Genomic DNA, 12612 nt, shown 5'->3' with positions numbered 1-12612 from the left:
TACTTGCCATGGAAAACCAAACAACTTTATAAAAACCAAAAAACGAAAAATAACCCTTTTGGACATGCATGGAACGACATTTTGCACGTATAACTTTACGAGCTTGGCTTTTCTTTTTGTTGTTTATATACATTCTTTGGTGTATTACAACTTGTAAGAAATGTGTAAACATTTTTTTCCATAACCATTCACTTTCAGATGTATGGATAAGAGATGCGTAAAACATCAGGATAGAGTGTTCTGACATGCGCACATGATGTAAGCTTACTTTCTCTTTCTCCGTTGACTAATTATTACAAAAAGTTAACAAAAATGGTGAACTAACGTGGACCGCAATGGTTTTTAAGCACCAACCAAGGCTAGTACGGATCTACCAATCTAACACAACGTAATTACTTAACATTTGACAATTGTATCGTTTCTATTAAATATTTGATTCATTTTATACAGAAAACCATTGTACTCGTTCATATCGTGGTTTTTTTCAGATGGAATGGATGGATTATTTAGATAACTGATATAAGTAAAATATACACACTTAAACATATTATCTTGTTGAATGATTCAATGAAATATCATATCGGCATGCATACGCAGTTTCTTTTCTTCCTAGTTTTGAACAATAATGTAACATTCGTAGTGTTATAAGACACTCAGGCTGGTTCTTGGATGTGGAAGAAAATGATTAAACTTTGGGATACTGCAAAGGGTTTCTATAAGAAAGAAGTTGGGAATGGATATAATACTTCTTTTTGGTATGACAATTGGTTTACTAAGGGTGTTCTGGTTGAGATCTTGGGTCCAAGAGGTGTTATTGATATGGGGATTAGCAATGAAGCTACGGTGGCTGAAGCTGTTCTCGGTGTAAGACGTAGAAAAAGGCATCGTACTGAGTTGTTAAATGCCATTGAGTCTGAGATGGTTGCAGTTAAAGAAAAGTTGTGGGAAAATGTGGAAGATGTCAGTCTCTGAAGAAGAAGCTCGGGTTTTAAAAATAAGTTTTCTACCCAGGAGACTTGGCTTTTAACTCGTACCTCTTATGCTCATATTGATTGGGTACAAGCTGTTTGGTTCTCGCAGATTACACCCAAGTATGCTTTTATTACATGGTTAGCCATGTTGGATAGGCTAACTACTATGGACAGGGTTGCGAGATGGAATAGTGGTGTTGATGTTACTTGTGCTCTTTGTAAGAATGCTGCAGAGTCTCGTAGTCATCTGTTTTTCGAGTGCTCTTACTCTTCTCAGATATGGGAGCATCTTATGCTTGGCATCCTTAGGGGTTCGTATACAACTAACTGGAATGCAATTGTGGCTTTGCTTAAACAGTCTGATAGAGATAAGAAGAGATCCTTTTGTTTGAGATATGGCTTTCAAACCATTATCTATGTGATATAGCGTGAAAGGAATAAGATTAAGCATGGAGAAAGCCCATTGCCTATGAATACAGTGAAGAAGCTTATTGATAAGGGAGTTAGGAACAAGTTAAGCCTATTGAGATCAAGAGGAGGTAAGGGTATAGAATCTGCTTTTCAATATTGGTTTAGCACAAGGACATGAGGTTTGGAAGCTTGGGAATATTTTGGAGGTTTGGGAGGGTTTGAAGTTATTGAGTTTAAAGATATGATTTCTTTATTAAGGTCTACATTTTGATGTAAAAAAACTTTTTTGATGAATAAAATTTAACATTAGTTCAAAAAAAAAAATATAATGCACATTCAAAATATTGACTTTGACTCCACCGTCACATGCAAGTTTTACTAGTAGTAGTACTTGGAAAAAATAGACTGAAAATCTAAGATGGATTCAGACGTCGTCTCCACAATCCCTCTATTGACTTTTACAGCTGGAGACAAGTTTGCAATTTTCTAACCCGTTTTAGAAGTTATTTAGAAAGATTAAACTCTTGACGACTGACTAAAAGGTTTAGTCAAGCTTTGAAATCGTGTTAAGCCCAAAGCTTTAAAATCTTTAATAAATCGTTTAAACACTAAGGCAAGAAAATTTTCCGTTTCTATAAGTTGCATTGATGAAATTGGAATTGCGTGTTCCCTAAGTTAATAGAGGAGGCAAAAGGATGATGATGGTAGTAAATACATTCAGAACATATCCATTTCCTCTTTAGCCTCTCCACACAAACCTTCTCTATAACCGAAAGAAGCTGATTAAAACAAACTCACTTTCTTTATTTAGTAAGAGTTTTGCCAGAGCTGCTGGGTTTGGTTCGAGGGCTGACTACCAGCCTGAGCCCCTGCACCGTCTCTAGGGTTTTGCTGCTGGCGATCAACGGACATTTCTGTTTGGGACTGATAGTAATTAGGGTAGCCCTGAGATCCATAATGCTGTTGCTGCTGAGCTTGACGATACCCTCCTGCTGCTTGCTGAGCCTGTTGTAGTTGTTGTTGTGCTTGGAGGTTGTAGTATGTGTTAGCCGGAACACCAGACATGGTTCGAGAGCCATGACCGTGATGCCACATTGCCGAGTTTTCGTTCTAAATGGTTAACGCAGGAGGTAAAAAATGTCATCAAACGGTTCTTGTCTGAAACCAAAAGAAAGTGTAGGGAAGTGACCACAAAGAAGTGATACCTGCTGCTGTTGCTGCTGAAGTGCTAAGAGATGACTACTCTCTTTGTACTGAGAACTAAGAACATCTTCATAACCCATCGTTGTACCGGGAGGAGTAGAGTGTTGGTTAAGAGGGAAGTTTCCAGCGGATCCAACATTAAGAGCTGTTGCAGAGTGAGGCAAATTACTGGGAGAGAGATTGGTCTTGTACTGGGGAAGCAATGCAGCTAGTTGCTGCTGGTATAAGCTGTTCCCAGCAAAAGTTTGAGGGAAAGCTGATGGCATGTATGGATAGTTCTGAGGCATTAGAGGATAACCAAGCATGTTTGCAAAGTGTGCTAGCGGCATTGTGGGTTGAGAGTAAGGATGCATTGGAAGCTGTTGAGGAGGAAGAGCTGGTCCAGTTGCCATGTTACCACCGGGTAAGGTTTGCTGACTTGGCTGCGTTGCCGGAACTCCACTGCCACGGAGCGCCTGCATTGTAAAGAATATACTACCTTTCAGTCAAGCAAACAAAACAATACTTGACGATTAACAAACATGATTACTTCACCTCTGGCATGGGAATGCTTTGGCCACCAAGTGGTGAAGCATTGTTGTTGTTTCTTGACTGCATAGACTGTGCAATAGCATATTGGAAATCAAGCTCCCTCGCATTTTGTGCCAATAAATTGTTGGGAACTGAGTGTGGATACCCCTGCTGAGGCAAAAACAAACAAGAACCAATGTTAGCATTGGCCATTCGGAGAATTTCATAGGTGGTATTACTAGCCTCACAAAACTACCTTTTCAGCAAAACTATGAACAGATAGAATAATGCACATGTAGCTTACCATCACATTCGATAATGAAGCAAGATTCTGCATCTGATTCTGTGCATTTGTCTGTGAGGCATCATCATATGCAGTATTCAGCTGCTGCTGCTTACCATACCCTGGCTCAGATTGAGCAAATGCGTACTGGTTCTCCTGAGCAGTCTCGGAGTTTTCTTGTTTCAGAACCTCCGGCCTAGATTCCAAAGAATCATCATAACTTCCAGCGGCAGGTGCGTGGCCCATATTTCCATTGGCTCTACTTCCAAGTTGTTCATCTCCATAGAACTCAGTATTTCTGCAAAAATGAGAGATAAAAATGAAACCCACAGTATATTTTGGAAAAAGGATATATCATCAGTTGTAATGGGATACCTAGCATCTGAATGTTCGACCTGTTGACCTACAGCAGGAGTCTCTTCTGCGTTGTTGCTCAAAGTCATTGATCCAAAACTTCCAAAACTTAATTGGGAGCATTCTTTTGTATGGATCAGTAAATGATTTGGAATGAGAACAGCAGGTCTATCCTCTTCATGCGAGGCTTCTTGATCATCTACGGTTAGTTGTTGCAACTCGGCCGAACCAGATGAAACCTCATCTTCATCTGAAAAGTGATAATGAGACAATGAATAAGATATAATCAAGAACGCCAAAAGATCCTATCATATGCTACTGATTTTCAAACTTTATATTTTATTTTTTTTACAGAACTTGAAATGTTAAACATCAATTCCAAAGATAATTGAGAGAAGAAAACAGAATAGACAAAGTATAGTTTCAGAACAAACCAAATAAACAAGAAGCTTTCGTCCACATTCAGCAGAAATAGAAGTGTTTATGTATTCACATAATGAATAAAACACAAAGCCCGCCCAACTACTACTGATCATAATGGCAAACTACTCGTAATCATTGTGATTTAACAGATGAAGAAACATAAATACAGAGAGCGCTCACATAGCAATAATAGAATAAACACGCACTAAGTTTTGTGTAAGCAATAAAAAACATTAATAAAGATTCAAGATATTACCTTTGTGGTGCTCTACACGATGGCTATGCGTCTGATATGTATACTGATTACCATTAAATTCAGACGAAACTCCAGACTCATCTTCTTGGACATTTCTACCAGCAACCGAGTCATGTTCGCCTCCAAGATTCTCAGAAGGGCCATTTTCTGCTAAACGTATATCTCCTAACCGGTGACTCAGATGCTGATCGGATTGGAAATCAGCTGGACCACTGCATATCTCTGACTCTGCTGGTGCTACCGATACAGAAGATGTACTAGGAGCCGGTGGCTTTTCAATCGATGGCCATTCGTCTTTGACAGGGACCTGGTGATTTGCATTAACTTCTTGCTCGTGGTTAATCTCAGAACGCATATTGACATTTTGCTGTGAGTTTGTTGTCTTGCTCTGTGGTCTACCCATCTTCACAATGTCAGCCATAGACATCTTTCCTGGAGCTCCGAACCAAGCAGTTTGATGTCCAGAAGCAGACTGTGATGATGATACTCCATCGCCCGAGGGAGCAGATGGTAATTTGTTTTCTGTGACAACAGAATCACTGCAAAAGATATGCACCATGGATCAGAAACCTGCAGCACAGCCCAAATGGAAATAATATGTACAAAAACATAATTCAAGAAGAAGAAAAAAAAAGATAAACAGCTGAAAAAGCTACAAAAAGACTTGAAGAGAAGAAATAGTATATTCTCACACTTACAACTACACTCAGCATGTAAAACCTTTTCAGTGCTTCTAGTTAATCAAATATACATGAAGAAGAATTGAATAGTTATAAATCTCAGATCTTTCAGAGTTTAAAGACTTGCAGTAAATCAATCAAACTAATTGTTTTATTCTACTACATACCTAAGCCATAGCCACAGGTCATATAGACACTTTATGCCACAGGCAGAGTTTTAAGCAACTAAAGCTTTATTTTCAAACCAGGACAAGGGCTAAGATCGTGATATTCCTTAAGCATATCACTTTGGAATTCTACGAAATGGATTCTACAAACACAATCGTTAACTAAATGGGTAAGAAATGAAACCAATTATCTGATTCAATATGAAGCACACAGAACTTCCACTGATTTTTTTTTCAGTTTGCATCCAAACTCCCAACTGCAAAAGAAAGAGACAACTCAAGGGAAAACCTGTGGGGTGTCTGATGGTGGTTTGCCACTCCAGAGGCAGAAGGCCAAGAACTTGTGTAACCTTGGGTTCCACTCTCTTTCTTGTCTGTAGATTTTCCCTGGAAGTTTCCAGAACCTGAAACAACGGAAGCACATAATAAGCATGAATCCTAAGGTTAAATTTTATGTATCCAAGAGATCGAAATGTATACCAGTAGAGCTGAAATGGCTAGATCCATTTCGTCCAGCATAACGGTTAGAAGCACCTCTACCACCACGGTTGTATGCGTTATGAGCACCACGCAGCCGGGAATCCGGTATATCCCTTGTCTGACTCTGAACAGAAAGAACAAACTTCAAAAAAAAATATACAAAGTAAACCAAAATGATAACTAGCTAAACAGAGAATCCATTTTAATTCCAGCAAAACATCTAGAGTCAGGTGCCACATCATGAAGACAATAGTAAGTAGTCCTCACTCCTAAGCAACGAAAACATAATTGCTACAATATTTTTGATATCATTAGACGAGTCAACGTACAAATTATGACTAGAAACAGAAGACAATACTAATGCCAGCACTGGACACAGAAAGCACACAAGACATTCACTGGACGAGTTTGAGCAATGACTCACCTCTTTCTTCTTTTCTTTTTTGCTCTTTACCTCGTGAAAAGGATCTGTGTAGAGAAAGAAAAAAACAAAGTATCAATCAATATCATTAATAATAGACGCAAACTTTTACAAAGACTTGAAGCAGAGACCTAACTATAACAAGAAAGCAAGAAAACAAAAAAACGAACTTTCACCAAAGTAACAAAAGAACAAAACTTTCATTAGAAAGTATGAAAGAAAAATACCTTCAACAGGAAATGGTAAAAAAGCTTTAGACATTTTTGCACAAAAAAAAAAAACTAAAGCAAAACAGTTGGTTCTGTCGGGATCAATCAAAACCCTCAATAATCAGTAAATTTCGATTAAAACCTCGTCGGGACACATAGCAATACCTTGAGAGAGGAGGCGATGAACGGCTTCGTTAGGATCCATATTACACTCTTTGAGCATAGCGTAGATCTCAGCCTCAGGGGAGTTTACAATCTCCTTCAAGCTCTCTACTATTTTTCTACACCCAGACGGAATATCATTATTGCCTTTTCTCCCTCCGCCGCCGAGGCTGGCCTTGCTGCTGCTGCTCATCTTATCTCTCGGATCTTGACAAATGCTCTCTCTGCTGTGGCCTCCTTTGTCAGTCGCGAGAATACGAAGAAGCGAAGAGGTAGGAATAGGAGAAGATATATATATGTCTGTAGAAGGAAACCCTTTTTATTTTTCTCTCTCGAGACAGAGAGATATTGATTGAATAGTGCTGTTTTTTCTTTTCTTTTCAAAATTTTTTAAAAAATTACTAGACCGTTTACTTACGGTTCTCTTGTTTAAACCAACCGTTTCTCAATTAAACCGAACCCTAAACTATAAACTAAAAGCTGTGACTCATAATGAAGCGGCGTCTATTTTCCTCTGCGGATCCAACGGCTACGATTCATTTCTCCTGCTAAAATAGTTAAAAGGAGTATATTAAACAATACGCGTTACTTGTAAGCTGTAACAGAGGGTGTGGGTCTTTGAACCCTGTCTCTCAAGTGTAATCCAATTTCAAACGTATGGTCAAATACTAGCCTGTCCATTTGTTCTTCTTAGACTAGTGTTCTCTAAGTTCAAGAGAGCATCAACAAAATTTACTCCAATAATAAAATAAAAAAGCAAATAGCGGATGAAACTAAAAGGGCAAAACAGTAAAAACGTGAGCACGGAAGAGATAAGTCAAAGCTTGAAAAACGTGAACGGCAGGATTCGAACCTGCGCGGGCAGAGCCCACATGATTTCTAGTCATGCCCGATAACCACTCCGGCACGTCCACTTCTGTTCAAATGTTTCTTAACTCAAATATAACTCTTAGACTGGTACTCAAATATGCTCTTACACTGCTTCAGGTAAAGGAAGCTGTCGCCTCTCAGCATCATCAGGAACAGTCAGGTGTGTTTCTTTTTCCACTAAGTTAACGTCTTAACCTGCCCAGACTAAATGTGAGAAAAAAGTAATACTGATATATCTATGCTGAATGCAGTACAAGCCCGCCAGGTCAACTAAGTCCTCCAGATTTGAACTCCCCACCCTCTACTAGTCTACTTCTTGTTCCTACCGCCAATAACAACTTCATACTACAGGCATACCTGCTTCTAGAGCCAACCGAGCTTCGGAGTTCATCAACTCATGCGTCACATAGCTTCCTCTTAATATTTACAGGAGTTGGGATACTAGTGTCACTGCTCAGGCAAAATAATCTTTGAATCCAGGACCTTACTCTCATCATCGGTTCTCTTTCTATAATTCATATTGGGAAGTATATTTATTTATTAGGAATTATTACAAAATCGAAGAGCTTATGTTATATTCATTCTTGTAGTAACCTGAAGGATAATCTTGTCTCCACAGTTTTAGAGTATAAAAATACTTAGCTAGCGGTTAAAATAACTGAGACCTGGATCTTTTCTAAGACAGATTTGAGAGTAGTCTGTTTTTCTACTGTACAAACTGCCAAAGCTTTTTTTGATAAACAAAAGAGGCAACAAAGAGTCACATAAGAGTTGCAACATAATAATACCCCACATAAAACCTGAGTATTCATGATTTTCTTAATATATACACGTACTCCATGAAACCAAAAAAGAAAAACATAGTAGATAGATACTCCAGCTGCAGCATTTTAAACCCGCAAATCGAAAAAACACACTTTGCAGGGTCCCGCATCAGTTAACGCTGCCTTTCACCTATATATATATATATATGTACGGTTGAAAATTAGTACTTCAAAACAGCCATGACCACAACACCTAGTCTTCTTTACTCGTGTGTCACCACTTCCCTCTACCATCATCATCAAGCTCAGAGTCACGGAGATCCACACTCTTACTTTCCTTATGGATAACCTGTATAAAGGACAAAAGAAACACCATATCTTCTCAAACAAGTCTAATAGATCATCTCCAGCTGTTATCCAGTATTAACTTCCTTAGGGATTATCTGGACTGTAGTTGTTTTAAAAACAGGCTTTACCTGCTGAACAGAGTTTGAACTGTTAGGTGTGTCGAAGATGATTGGACGGCAACGCATGTCTTCATTCATCAAGCTTGAGTTCTGAAAATGGGATATAAGAGCAGATTTTCCTTGTATCCGAGCGTAAGCCAACGAAGCTACTTTCTCACTGTTGAACTTCTCCCACTTCTTCCCGTTGAACGCCTGCATATATGGATGGATATGTTTCATGTTTGAGTTCATCTTAAGTGAATTTAATCGTACTTTGAAGCAAAGCAGATAGAGAGAGATGGGGGGCCTCGTAAAATGGAATGATGAGATCTGGAGAGAGTATGTTGATGAACGCATAGCCAACATTGCATTTGTTCTGCAAGACCATCAAGATTCATTAACCGCTCTCATTGTAATCAGTCAGTGAATCTGTATTGATGAGTCTTTTTTTTTTTACCTTAAAATCAATGGGCAGATACAGAAAGTTGTAAGTTCCTTGGTTCTTTTCATCAATCGCTGCTAACAACATCTTTGACGTGTATCTGTTGATAAAAAAAAAAACATGAAACAAAGTTAGTTATATTCAGCAAGAATTAACGGTAGAAAAAAGGAAGAAAAAAGCTTACTTGTTTGGAATGTTCTTGATCATCAAGGTAGTCCGAGAATCCTCACCTTTCATAATTTTGTCCAAATCCAGCTGAAACTGCTTCCTGCTTTCCACCTGGCTCGAATAGCTCTCGACTCTACGCGCCCTTTCATTCTCATACAAACCATCAAAGCCAGAGGTGGTGAACCGTCCCGGGTTTAAGAGGCTGATGAATCTTGGTGAAGACACCATTCTGTACTCGACCAAGATCCCATGACTTGCCATTTTTGACGGGAAGCTTCCACCGTTGAGACCAAGAGAGTTTATGAACATAGTTTCCTTTGAAGACTCTGGGAAGAATCCAAAACGCTTTTCAAGAGGAACACCAGATGGTGCAGACCCAACGTTGTGAGTCTGATGCGGAGATGGAACAGACCGGTGTACAGGAGCTGAGGAGAATGGAATGCCACTGGATGATGTTGACCAAACAGAAGAGTTTGAAGGTTCAGAGCGTGAGTTAGGACTTCCCCAGAGAAACTCTGATCCTGATAACGTCTCAATGCTGCCTCCATTTGAGATCAAAGGACCAGAAGGTGAAACATTCCCAGCGTACTTGTGATCCATCTTCGTCTCTTGGAAGACGCTGCTGCCAGTCTGACCCCTGCCAATGGGTGCAAGCTTGGAGTTTGGTGCTTGTGAGTTTAGAGCAGAAGCCAAACCAGACAAATGGATGTTCCTTGTAGGACTAAACCCGAAAACCGGTGACCTACTCATTACACTTTGAAGCGGACTACACTCAATAGGACTGTTCATCTGCAGCCAGTTACCTGCCACCACATCAAACAGTCTTAGCCTTAAAGGATGTAAGAATTACAACTTTGTTTGAAGAGAAGCATGAAGTTTATAAAGTAACTTGGAGGAGAGTTTGCCATTGGTGAACCAAGCAGTGGTAGGTAATGCAAATCATCATTCTCAAGTTCTTGGTTGAGTTGCAACATCAAGCTATAAGAACAATTACATAGTCAGAAGAAATATCATACTGAAAGTGACGACTCAAAGAAAGAAAGATACAAACCTTCGGCGAGCTCCTCCAGGGCGACTAGGTTCAACTTTTATACGTTTTCCAGCAATCTCACACCTATTCAAAGCCTTCAATGCTGCTTCAGCTGCTCGGACATCATAAAACTCGACGAATTTGTGATGCCACTTGTGCGGTGTTTCCCTTATCTGATTTTCAGTAAGAAAAAAAAAAAAGCACTTAACATGAAAGTTTGTTTTCTTCCAAACGTTCTGATATGAGAAAAGGATAAACAGAAAGATAAGTATCACCTCTTTGATCTCGCCATAAGCACCAAATATTACATACAAGTCATCGTTAGTTATAGAAGGATCCAGGTTAAACACCACTAACGTCCCCTGATTCATATCCTTCTCAGATGGATTATCCTACAGATAGATACAAATTAGAGCAGCAACAAGAAACTCAAGAGATTTTTAACAAAAAGACACTAGTGAACCTTGGGAATTGAGAAGTGAATATCCAACTTTCTACGTCTTAATGGCTTGTTCTGTAACGACCGCATAGCCATTAGAGCAGCACGGATGTCATAATAAGATATCATGACAAATCCCCTATGCTTACAAGTAGTATAGAGCGTCCTAATGTCACCGTATTGCTGCCGCATATCACCACAAAAAAAAACATAACCCATCAGCGTCTGTAGAGTAAGTTTGTTATAGTGCAGAGAAGTTACCTCAAAGAGAGCCTTGAGCTCGGAGTCCTCCACATTGCTGTTAATGTTCCGGACAAACAATGTCCTGGAGGGGTGTTCACCATAAGGATGCTCACCAGTAACCGTTCCCGGTCCAGCAAGGCTTGGAATGGATAACCTTGGAGGACCACCACTCATGGTAAAGCCGTCTCGAGAATCGGTGTCGAGTTCCATTCCTCCTCCACTACCGAAAAGATCATAATCATCAGCAGAATCTGGTAACTGGGTAAGGTCAAGATCATCCATCATCGCTGTCAGAAGATCCTCTTCATCAGGGAGCATGTTTCCAAAGGGATGAGAACCAGCTGCATCATCTGTGAATGAGAAACCATCCCTGATGTCACTTGATTGCACTGCAAAGAAGCAAAACATGTAAGCCACAGAGAGAGAGAGAGGGAGAAGATATGTGTTTATATAGCATATATATATATAATGGTTAAGGGACTTGGTTTATACGTTTTCCATGGGGAAGAAGAGGTAAAGAAGTGGAGAACAAAGAAGCATCAGTGGGGAGATGGTTGTGGCGACCAAATCTAGAGGGAAGCCCCCAAGCTCCAGCTACTTCTTGTGGGATATCCATTCAGTAAGTTACCTCTTTAATCTGCTAACTGAAGTTCAAACACACACATTAGGCCTCCTTTATACATCATATCATATTCAAGCTGGAACTTCACAGGTCAGATACAACTTTGAAAATCAAGAGACAAGAGTGCGTGTAAGTGTACCCATAAGACAATCTCAAGTCATGTGTTGAAAAATTAACATGCAAGCAAGAAAGAGTTATTTAAGGAAGCGATCAAAACCCACAAACCAAAAAACAAAGCTTGATCAATACGAGATTAACAATAAACTCTCTGCAAAAGCTCAAAGCTTTTAATCAAACATGAAGTAGAAAATCAAATTTACATGGCATGAAAGTAATCTTCTTCTTCTTTTTTTTGCTCTGCTCGAAGAAAGTCTAAAAATTTTAGTAATTTGACTAGCAAAAATGTCAATTGATTGAAGCTTCAGCATGATCAAACGCTCAGAACTAGGTTGTTTCCGGATCATCAAAATCTGAGACTTTTCAGACACAGTATTGATCGATTTCATCGCAAAACCCTTTAGAGAATTTCAAGAAAGGGTTTATACAAAAACCTGGAAAAAAACATTCAACTGTAAGAGTTGTTACCTGAAAATGTGAAATTACCAACACCAACGACAATGATCACGATACAGAGAGCATCCAGAGAAATAGATTCTCACTACCACCAACAAAGAAAGAGAGGAGTTGGGAAGAAAAACTGGACTTTTCTAGCGGGTTTAATAGAGAATAAAACAAATAGTGTGGGAAAAAATATCAAAAGACAAGAAAGGGTGAGATTTGATTGATTGGACAGCTCGAGGATGTTTTTCTTTAACTCTTATTTAAATATATATATATCTTTTGAGTCCGAATTTGGACACTTTTTTCTAAGCTCATTTATTATGATATTACAATTATAAAAAAGATTACAAACGATCCGGCAACCGACAATACTACCTGCCCTATAAGAGTCTACGCCTAACTGCATCCACCTGAACCGTCCTACGAAGATCATGCTTAGCCGAGTTTACTTGCACCATGTTGACGATCTCTTGTAAGTCTTTCTTCCATAGCCTGCA

General features: G+C 39.2%; 3 protein-coding genes and 1 non-coding gene across 6 annotated transcripts; 1 reads left to right on the top strand and 3 right to left on the bottom strand.

Moving 5' to 3' along the window:
- Nucleotides 1-681: 681 nt before the first annotated feature.
- LOC106302715 lies at nt 682-1398 on the top strand. Its single transcript, XM_013739171.1, has 2 exons — nt 682-960; nt 1081-1398. Exons 1-2 carry the CDS (start codon nt 682-684, stop codon nt 1396-1398), a joined length of 597 nt encoding a protein of 198 aa, XP_013594625.1.
- A 598-nt stretch (nt 1399-1996) lies between these two features.
- On the bottom strand, nt 1997-6851 carry LOC106306936 (glutenin, high molecular weight subunit DY10-like). Of its 3 annotated transcripts, none has more exons than XM_013743735.1 (10): nt 6534-6851; nt 6163-6206; nt 5739-5862; nt 5548-5662; nt 4412-4950; nt 3754-3982; nt 3400-3676; nt 3120-3266; nt 2588-3040; nt 1997-2492 (listed from the first exon to the last, which is right to left on the bottom strand). In XM_013743735.1, the coding sequence occupies exons 1-10, from the start codon at nt 6721-6723 to the stop codon at nt 2190-2192; spliced, it is 2421 nt and encodes an 806-aa protein (XP_013599189.1). In that variant the 5' UTR covers nt 6724-6851; the 3' UTR covers nt 1997-2189. The 3 variants fall into 3 exon arrangements, with proteins under 3 accessions (XP_013599189.1, XP_013599190.1, XP_013599191.1); XM_013743736.1 differs by having other exon boundaries at nt 3120-3263; XM_013743737.1 differs by lacking the exons at nt 5739-5862; nt 6163-6206; nt 6534-6851 and having other exon boundaries at nt 4412-4981.
- A 511-nt stretch (nt 6852-7362) lies between these two features.
- Nucleotides 7363-7444, bottom strand: TRNAS-AGA. The gene has a single exon. It is a non-coding gene; the product is annotated as a tRNA-Ser (tRNA).
- A 725-nt stretch (nt 7445-8169) lies between these two features.
- Nucleotides 8170-12269, bottom strand: LOC106301147 (protein MEI2-like 5). The gene is made up of 12 exons (XM_013737477.1): nt 12140-12269; nt 11425-11576; nt 10951-11321; nt 10714-10872; nt 10526-10642; nt 10272-10423; nt 10110-10198; nt 9237-10023; nt 9068-9152; nt 8918-8986; nt 8641-8823; nt 8170-8513 (listed from the first exon to the last, which is right to left on the bottom strand). Exons 2-12 carry the CDS (start codon nt 11546-11548, stop codon nt 8439-8441), a joined length of 2211 nt encoding a protein of 736 aa, XP_013592931.1. The 5' UTR covers nt 11549-11576; nt 12140-12269; the 3' UTR covers nt 8170-8438.
- Nucleotides 12270-12612: the final 343 nt, after the last annotated feature.

The sequence above is a fragment of the Brassica oleracea genome, chromosome C7 (genome assembly GCF_000695525.1).
Source record: "Brassica oleracea var. oleracea cultivar TO1000 chromosome C7, BOL, whole genome shotgun sequence".
NCBI lineage: Eukaryota > Viridiplantae > Streptophyta > Magnoliopsida > Brassicales > Brassicaceae > Brassica > Brassica oleracea.
Note: the sequence above shows the minus strand (reverse complement) of the source record. Positions and strands in the feature narration are given on the sequence as shown.

What these genes read in the sequence shown, in the direction of transcription:
- LOC106302715 (XM_013739171.1), top strand. Translation starts at nt 682, where the DNA reads ATGATTAAACTTTGGGATACTGCAAAGGGTTTCTATAAGAAAGAAGTT. An exon ending in TGTGGGAAAATGTGGAAGAT is followed by an intron (nt 961 to 1,080) that starts GTCAGTCTCTGA and finishes TGGTTCTCGCAG; the next exon opens with ATTACACCCAAGTATGCTTT.
- LOC106306936 (XM_013743735.1), bottom strand. Translation starts at nt 6,723, where the DNA reads ATGAGCAGCAGCAGCAAGGCCAGCCTCGGCGGCGGAGGGAGAAAAGGC. An exon ending in TCATCGCCTCCTCTCTCAAG is followed by an intron (nt 6,207 to 6,533) that starts GTATTGCTATGT and finishes TTCTCTACACAG; the next exon opens with ATCCTTTTCACGAGGTAAAG. An exon ending in AAAAAGAAAAGAAGAAAGAG is followed by an intron (nt 5,863 to 6,162) that starts GTGAGTCATTGC and finishes CTTTCTGTTCAG; the next exon opens with AGTCAGACAAGGGATATACC.
- LOC106301147 (XM_013737477.1), bottom strand. Translation starts at nt 11,548, where the DNA reads ATGGATATCCCACAAGAAGTAGCTGGAGCTTGGGGGCTTCCCTCTAGA. An exon ending in ATCTGCCCATTGATTTTAAG is followed by an intron (nt 8,987 to 9,067) that starts GTAAAAAAAAAA and finishes ATGGTCTTGCAG; the next exon opens with AACAAATGCAATGTTGGCTA. An exon ending in TCATCATTCCATTTTACGAG is followed by an intron (nt 8,824 to 8,917) that starts GCCCCCCATCTC and finishes CCATATATGCAG; the next exon opens with GCGTTCAACGGGAAGAAGTG.